An 8,814-nucleotide genomic window follows, 5' to 3' on the forward strand; every position below is an offset into this window, starting at 1 on the left:
AGAAAGCTTAGAAGCCAGCAAGTGAGCTGACTGTTCCACCGAAGTCAAAAGCGTTAGGCATATTTTTAAAGAACTTTGCCATATATTATCAGATGTTGCCAACATCATAACACTCAGAGTCAGGCAAGGTAGAAACAATGATCTCTTTTTTTTGATGTATGATTGAATGCAAGTCTCAGTTCTGTTACCTGAGGGCAGTACAAACTTGTGGTTAAAGATCAGGTATTAGAGTCAGATAAAACTGAGTAGGACCCCCAAGTCTGCCTTGTAGCAACTGTGAAACTTGGGGCAAATCATCTACCCTCTGCCTCAGTTTCTTTATCTGTGAAATGACACAAGGTCAGTGGTGCTGTTGGAAAATGGCTGTTTTGAGAGTTGTAAGATATAATCTATTTCCAAGCACCTGACCCTTGAAAGCTCTCAGTAAAAGATACCTATTAAGTGAGCTGCTTAAAATCACATCCTTGAGATGAATCCAGTTCCTCTGACACCTGAGTCCATGTTGTTTCCTCCCATGCCAAGGAGGGCCCTCAGAGAGAAACAGTAATGAAATGAGACTACAGTTCCACTCCTGTGTTTACACATTTCCAGTTCAAGTTCAGCCAGCCTTTTAGTGTGACAGTTGTTCCCCACACACCATTATTGCCTCCCCCTTTATCGGAAAGCCATTTGATCATGAACTATATTCCCTGTGTTTTCTGTGACCAAGTAAAGTGATGCTCCGAGTTAGCAGCCTCCTGGCTCGCCGGGTGCTTTGCATATGGTGCTGAGAAGGAGAAGAAATCATGTTTGTGTAATGGAAGCACCAAATACGATGTTGGATATATAAAAGGGCTGCTAACATTTATCCCCAGAAGCGTGGACCAATGTGACACCACTCTCCCAGCACAGGCCTGGCTCCTATTTTCTGTCTGTGATTTTTGAATTGCTTTTTCCAGTCCAGTTTCTCTTTTATCCTACCATAATTTAAAAAATAAAATGAAAATTGCAGTCTTTTGTCTGCATCTCCTCTCAACCTCCTCCACCTTTTTTCCTTTTTATAAAATAAAACTCATGGTCACATTTTAGTCATCTGGTTTCGAAGAGAAGCAGATAGAGGCATTTGCACATGGCATGCTTCATTCTGTTGCTCTCCTGGGGTTCTGTTTCTCTGGGGAGAATGAGTTGAGGCTGGGGTACTTCTCAGGGGGCTTGTTCCATCCTCTTATGCATTTCTGGCCAAGTACAAAAGCTGAGCAGTCTTTCTCCTTCTAATTTTCAATCCTATTGCATTATAAATAGAGCTGGACAGAGACATCACTGTGGGAGCTAGCCTCATGATTTGTGGCCCCTTTAAACCATTTGAAAAATATTTACTTAGCATTTATTTAGAGAGGGACCACTCATGTCTAGACTTAGCTTTGCCTCTAATTTCCCCTGTGGATCGGTTCTGGCCTCAAGTTTGCATGCTTCCTGCAAGAAAGCACATACTCACTGGACTCGTCTTTCTTTGAGGGCAGTTTGGGGACCATCTGCAATCGCTGTCATTTTCTCTGGGAGTTTCACCTCCCACATCAAGCAGCTTATCAAAAATTTCTTTGTAGTACTTTCTTAGAGAAAGGTTTTGGTGCATACCATTTTCTTCATTTTGGTTAATTGTTAGTGATGATTAAATGGCTCTTGTAGATTGATGCTTGGGATAGCCTGCTAGCTAGGTATTCCTGAATTTGGCTCTACCATTAGACTGCTTGAAGTGGGACTGTCCTTTCTGCACTTTTTGTCTGTTTCATATCCCATACTTACACCCCTGACCCTGCTACTGCGTGATCAGTGCATGCATGACAAGAGAACAGCGCCGTTCACATACTGGGTGCTTAATAACGGCTTGAACAATTGTGTCTGCTGTTTTCTTCTTTCTTTTCCCTCCTGATACTCTTCCAAGGGAGTCTGTATGGAGTAGAGTAAAACAAAAACAAAAATTTCACATGGGCTTTAGTGTCTGAAGGCCTAAGTTTGAGTCCCAGTTCTACGCTTTATTAGCCATTTTCTCCCTAATTCTTGGCTCCCTCATCTCTAAAGGGGAAATAATTAAAAGACCTATTTCTCCATTTTAGGAGGAACAGATGCACCATGATCTGTGGAAATGCTTTGTCAATCATGAAAGGATCATGCCATTTAAAAAATTACTGGATGAAGAATTTAAGGAGCTGCCCTTTCTAAGGCAGCTAAATTATTTTCCAAACTTGCCAACCCTAGTTGATTCTATCCCCTAGATATCTCTAGAATGAACCCATGTCTCCAAACCTCATGGGCATTCCATTTTTCTAGCCAAGCTGCCTTTCTTTCTCCTGAGGAAGTGCGGTATTTTTCTCATGGGTCTTACGCCTCTAGTCTTATTCTTTTCAATCCACAGTCAATTCTCTAAAGGGCATATCTGATCTTGTCAATTCCATGCTTAAAATCCTTCAGTGGCTCCTCCTTGCCCTCAAAATAATAATCCAAACATTCCAGTTAATGTGATTTTGGATAAGTTCCTTGACCTTTCTATGCCTTGGTTTCCTCATCTGAAAAGCTGGGATAGTAATACTCACCCCTAGAGTGGTACCGTGGTGAACACGTCATGAAATGCTGCTTAGACAGCATCTGGCACAGTGCCAGGCATGTGGCAGATTATCAGTGAGGGCTTCCTGAACAAGTGAATGCAGGAATGATTGACTATGGTACCAGTAGTTTTTGACAACCATTACTTTTAGGGGTTGGACTTACAAGAAAGTAGCCTTTGATCGCACCCTGTGTATCATATCCTCTAACTTGTGGAGTTTCCTGAGTGAGGGTGTCACCTGTAAATCTCATTCTCTCCTCTCTGTACAGGGAGGAACCAGCCTCTTGGGGTAGGGGAGAGAGATTTAATTTCCATTCTTCTCCTGTGGCCCAAGGTCTATGCAGCATGTTCCAGAAGGCTGCTTGTAGTGGGAAGTAGGCTGGTATAGGAATGAAGAGTGCATTTTCTGTCTCGTTGGGTCCTCCCAGTGAGTAGGACTTCCCTTCCCTCACTTGGGCTGTAAGTGATTTTGATAGCATCAACTAGACTCACCCAAAGCCACATGGCCGGGAAGGAGCCTTCCCAAGAAGGAGAGGATCTGTTGTTCGAAAAGTCTTATTATTTGGACTCCTGAAGGAAGCTTTGGAAGTCAAAGGAGAAAAATGAGCTTTGTTTGAGAGAGCATTATTCTTCCTAAGAACAATAAGCCCAACATTCTCCATGTCATTCATTTTTCCAACATCTCCGTGAGCTAGGGAGGGAGTGCTACTGCCAACACATCTTACAGATGGGAAAAGAGGGTCACGGAAATATTCATGACTTTCTCAAGTTTCTGCAGTCAGTGGTAGATTCTGAAATAGGCAAAATATCTTGTTACTCTCAAACCACTGCTCTTTCCTGAGACAGCAACTCTGGGGGCAAAAATGAGGGGACAGTGAGACTCAGTCCACCTTCCCTTTGCACACTAAGCCTCTGTTACACAGAAAAGGAAGAGGTTGTCTTCAAATCAGTGCTGGGTTCAGTATCCTTTAAGGAGACCTTCAGATGATTCCTCTGCCTATCTTTCATTGAATGGTTGCTCTGTGAGCATTATCCAGAAAAAATTTCCCGGGAGATGGCCAGACAGATGTGAAACACTCGGTAATATATCCAGAGCTCGATGGAGGAATCCCATGCAATCAGGAAGCCAAGCAGAAGGCACTTGATAACTCCCTCTGCTATTGTTGTCTTTGGTCCAGGACTGGACCTCAGAAGTAGGGTTCAAAAGAACAGGCTCATCGAGACTCCTCAGTTATATTATACTTTTAAATGGACTTTCTCAGGAAATTAAGCCTTCCATGTGTGCTAGCAGAGAAAGATTTTTATTTTGCTTTGTTTTTCTAAAGGATGTTTTGAAGGTTGCTATTAAGTTTGTGGTTGAAAGATAATGAACTTAGGTATCACTTGTGGTATCTGCAGTCAAATATACCACCACTAAAATATAAATATTTGTTCTTTTGCAGTCAGTATCTGCAGAACAGTAAGCGAAAGAGCCGGCCTGTGAGTGTAAAAACATTTGAAGACATCCCATTAGAAGAACCAGAAGTAAAAGTAATCCCAGATGTAAGTACATCTTTTAAAAATAGTCTTAGAAATAATACAAAGGATGAAACACTAGTTAGATAAATATTAGCCTAAGCATTAAAGTCTTGGAGCCTCATTAGAAGGCTGCCCTCGAGTGTGTGTATCATGGGGTCATTATGGAGATGGAACTCTGTTTTTTACATAAGTAAAGTCCTTGGTCCAAGGTTCAAGACAATGTAGCTTTCTGGCCAATTTCACTAAAGTGCAAGTAGTGTCATGGTGAAGAAAGCGATGGTAACAGGCATTCTCAGCTGCTGATGTGAACATTTTCTCTTCTCCCTGGCCTGTGTCTACTCATAGGAAGCAGTTGCTTCCTTTTGTAGCTTGGACAATTTGTGGCTATTATACCTTTATGTTCTTCCACAGGACCTTATTTGATAGTCATGACAGATGGGTTGAGAAATCACCTTAATTAAATAGTTGGTCATTTTATATGCTCAATTAACTGTGCCATCTCATTGTCTCTGAAAAAGGACAACCAGACGGACAGTGGTATGGTTCTTGCCTCAGAAGAGCTGAAAACTTTGGAAGACAGAACCAAATTAGCTCCATCTTTTAGGTAAGACTCAGCCACATTAAAAAGACAAATTTCAATAGGAATTTTTGGAAGCAACTTAGGACTTTCAATATAAGTGCAGAATTTTCCCTATGGGGTCTTTGTTGTTTGGAGAAATTAACATCAATTTAACAAATAAAGAAGGAAACAAACCACATGATAAAATTAAGTGACAAATCTAAAAATAATCTGAAATAAATTAGAGAATTTGGTCAATTTTTATGAGAATTCATGAATACTAGGGAATTTCTGAGTATAGTTACTGTAGTCAGTAATGGCTAAATGAAAAAGGTGATTGGATGTGATCCCTAAAGCTGTCAATATGATTGTAATCTTTGTGGACTCTGAAGAATTTTTAAGTCTGTATACAAATGGGTGCCTCTGTGCTTAAGAAGTATGATATATAAATAAGCCAATATCTATTTGTTTGAGACATTTAAATATTATTGTCTGAATTCATAAGTATTTCGTTGTGGGAAAAGTATTAAAATGAGTTTTAAATATAATCTCCACTCTATGGCTCAGTAGGAATTTGTAGTTGTCTTGAATACGTGTATGTTCTCTTAACATAACAAATAAATGAAAATCTATATTTATAAGAATAATAGGATAAGTGTAGTTATGTATTTGCTGGAGTTTATTTGCTAGAGTGTTCTTACCTAAAGGTAAGAATAGAGGAGGTGTTGATCTGCTTATTATCTAACTTTTATATAAAATGGGAATACTCGTGGGTTTTTGAATAATGCTCATACCAAAAAGAAAACAAACAAAAGAAAACCCACCACATTAAAAGGTGCCATTGTGCTATTTTATTGTTTTCTTTAAGGTCCAAGGTAAAAAGTTGTGAAAGTCAATGGTATGTTTCATTCATTAATTAAAAAAATGTTTATTCGGCAAGTATCATGTGCAGCACACCATGCCATTGCTTAAGACACCTACATTAGTTTTGTTGGGGTTGAATTGAAAGAAAAAATTGTATTTCTCATTATTTGAAGTAACTTTTAAACTATGTATAAACACGAGTTACTAAAATTCCTTTTTGCAGTTTTAACATGAAGAAATTGGGTAAAACACCTATTACCGGGAAAAAACACCTTAGAATGGTTTGTGAAAATGTAAATCCTGAAATTTTAGATCAACACAGCCTACATTTCTAGGCTTTGACATGATTACCATCTGTCAGGATTCCATGCCATTGAAAATATTTTCTAGTTGCTGCTGAGTGACTGGGGTCCTCAGTCCTTCCAAGGAATGTGGTTTTGATGAGTAAAAAGCAGCGTTTGACATATCTGGCTTGACTGCACACACGCTTCAAGTTACTAAAGTTTAAAGTTGCTCAAGAACTTTATTACCACCATACACATGCCCCGTAGTTCCCAAATTGCCACAATGGAAAAAGCACAAGTGAAATTTCAGAACATCCCAGTTTCCTTGAATATCATGCAAGTGGCCCTTTGCGCCTGTCATTGTATACAAACTTGTCAATTTGCAAGGCCATAAACATGTTCCATCGGTTGGGGCCTTTGCATAACTCGGGAGAACTGCCTTTCATCTCATTTGAGGCTTGAAAGACTTGGACCTGAATAAGAGGATTTATCTGCAACTACTAATTCATGCGAGTACCTGAAAATAGACCTTGTCCCTGTAAACCTGATATGCTGATTAACAACTGGGAGAGACAGGGGGCTGGGGTCAGCAAAAGAACTGTCTTCTCTCCGCCAACTCATTTGCTTGCCATTTCTTCCACAGTGGAATGGTGCCCAGCAAAAGCAGGGAGTCTGTGGCATCTGAGGGCTCAAACCAGACAAGTGGCTACCAGTCCGGATATCACTCCGACGACACAGACACCACTGTGTACTCCAGTGAGGAAGCAGAACTTTTAAAGCTGATAGAGATCGGAGTGCAAACCGGCAGCACAGCCCAGATTCTCCAGCCTGACTCGGGGACCACATTGAGCTCCCCTCCTGTTTAAAAGGAAGCACCCACGCCCCCAACTCCTGGACATCACATAAGAGGTGCTGCTCAGATTTTCAAGTGTTGTTCTTTCCACCAGCAGGAAGTAGCCGCATTTGATTTTCATTTCAACAACAAAAAAAGGACCTCGGACTGCAGGGAGCTAGTCTTCTAGGCACATCCTGGAAGAGGCTTGTGACCCAAGAATGTGTCTGTGTATTCTCCCAGTGTTAACCTGATCCTCTTTTTCATTCATTTAAAAAGCATTTATCATGCGCCTACTGCGGGTCTCACCATGGGTTAGAACAAAGACGTTCAAGAAATGGCCCCATCCTCAAAGAAGTAGCAGTACCTGGGGAGTTGACACTTCTATAAAACTAGAAGAAAAACCAGGCAATGTAAGTGTTTGGGGCATTGCAGATGGGAAGGATTCGCAGGGCTCAGTCTATCCAAGAGGCTTTGTTTAGGACGTCGGTCCCAAGCCAAGCCTTAAGTGTGGAATTCAGATTGACAGAAAGGAAGACTAACATTAGCTTGCTTTGAGAGAGTACTGGAGCCTGCAAATGCATTGTGTTGGCTCCGGTGGAGGTGGGCATGGGGTCTGTTCTGAAATGTAAAGGCTTCAGATGGGGTTTCTGGTTTTAGAAGGTTGCGTGTTCTTCGCAGTTGGGCTGAAGGAGAGTTCCTTGTGCTGTTTCCGACTCCTAATGAGAGTTCCTTCCAGACCCTTACGTGTCTCCTGGCCAAGCCCCAGGAAGGAAATTATGCAGCTCTGGCTCCTTGTCTCTCAGGCTGATCCTTTATTCAGAACACCACAAAGTAAGGACATTCAGCTCAAGGCTCCCTGCCGTGTTGAAGAGTTCTGACTGCACAAACCAGCTTCTGCTTTCTTCTGGATGAATACCCTCATATCTATCCTGATGTGATATGTCTGAGACTGAAGGCGGGAGGTTCAATGTCAAGCTGTGTGTAGTGTCAAAGCTTCAGGAAGGATTTCACCCTTTTGTTCTTCCCCCCGTCCCCAACCCACTGTCACCCCACAACCCATCAGGATTTTAGTTATTTGGCCTCTACACTCCAGTAAACCTCTAAACTCCAGAGAGTTTGTTCACTCTCTGAATGATTATTAGCCAGACTTCAAAATTACTTTATAGCCCAAATTATAACATCTATTGTATTGTTTAGACTTTTAACATATAGAGCTATTTCTACTGATTTTTGCCCTTCTTCTGTCCTTTTTTTCAAAAAAGAAAATGTGTTTTTTGTTTGGTACCATAGTGTGAAATGCTGGGAACAATGACTATAAGACATGCTATGGCACATATATTTATAGTCTGTTTATGTAGAAACAAATGTAATATATTAAAGCCTTATATTATATATAATGAACTTTGTACTATTCACATTTTGTATCAGTATTATGTAGCATAACAAAGGTCATAATGCTTTCAGCAATCGATGTCATTTTATTAAAAAACATTGAAAAACTTGAAGGAATCCCTTTGCAAGGTTGCATTACCGTACCCATCATTTCTAAACTGGAGGAGGGGTGGCCGGGCACAGTGGCTCACACCTAAAAACCCAACACTTTGGGAGGCCAAGGTGGGAGGATCGCTTGAGCTCAGGAGTTCAAGACCAGTCTGGTCAACATGGTCAGATTCCATCTTAAAGAAAAAAGGTAAAAATAAAATAAAATGGAGAAGAAGCAATCAGACATATTTTCCATACGGTTGTTTTACATTTTTACTGGTTTTCTTACTCTTCTTATAAGGGATATTTTCATAACCTGGTTATATATTTTACAAACCAGTAAATGTATTTGTAGTACAAAGTATGAGGGTATAATATCACCACAACTATTTTGAGGATAAGTATGTCTGGTTTAAAGTTTAACTGCTCCTTCCCTCTTCTTCATCATAAATAATTCACACACATGCTCACACACACACAGACACACCCACCGCCCAAGCATACACCCCCAACACCCACACCTCTCCCCAGGACCCTCACACACCCACACATCTAACTCCCCCATACTCACACCCACCCCCCTCACACTCACCCCCACCCCCACACACCTACACATCCACCAACACACACCAACACACACACCCACATACACCCTCCACACACATACCCATACACACCCACCAACACACAC

General features: G+C 41.0%; 1 protein-coding gene across 1 annotated transcript in view; it reads left to right on the forward strand.

The window, feature by feature from the left end:
• KDR (kinase insert domain receptor) overlaps positions 1-8,359 on the forward strand; it is a 47,369-nt gene extending 39,010 nt beyond the window's left edge. Inside the window, exons 28-30 of the mRNA XM_025385186.1 lie at positions 4,024-4,123; positions 4,618-4,703; positions 6,450-8,359. Of these exons, the coding sequence (XP_025240971.1) occupies positions 4,024-4,123; positions 4,618-4,703; positions 6,450-6,672 (409 nt within the window). The 3' untranslated portion in view covers positions 6,673-8,359. The remainder of the gene's footprint in view (positions 1-4,023; positions 4,124-4,617; positions 4,704-6,449) is intronic.
• The last annotated feature ends 455 nt before the right edge of the window (positions 8,360-8,814 follow it).

The sequence above is a fragment of the Theropithecus gelada genome, chromosome 5 (genome assembly GCF_003255815.1).
Source record: "Theropithecus gelada isolate Dixy chromosome 5, Tgel_1.0, whole genome shotgun sequence".
Lineage (NCBI taxonomy): Eukaryota > Metazoa > Chordata > Mammalia > Primates > Cercopithecidae > Theropithecus > Theropithecus gelada.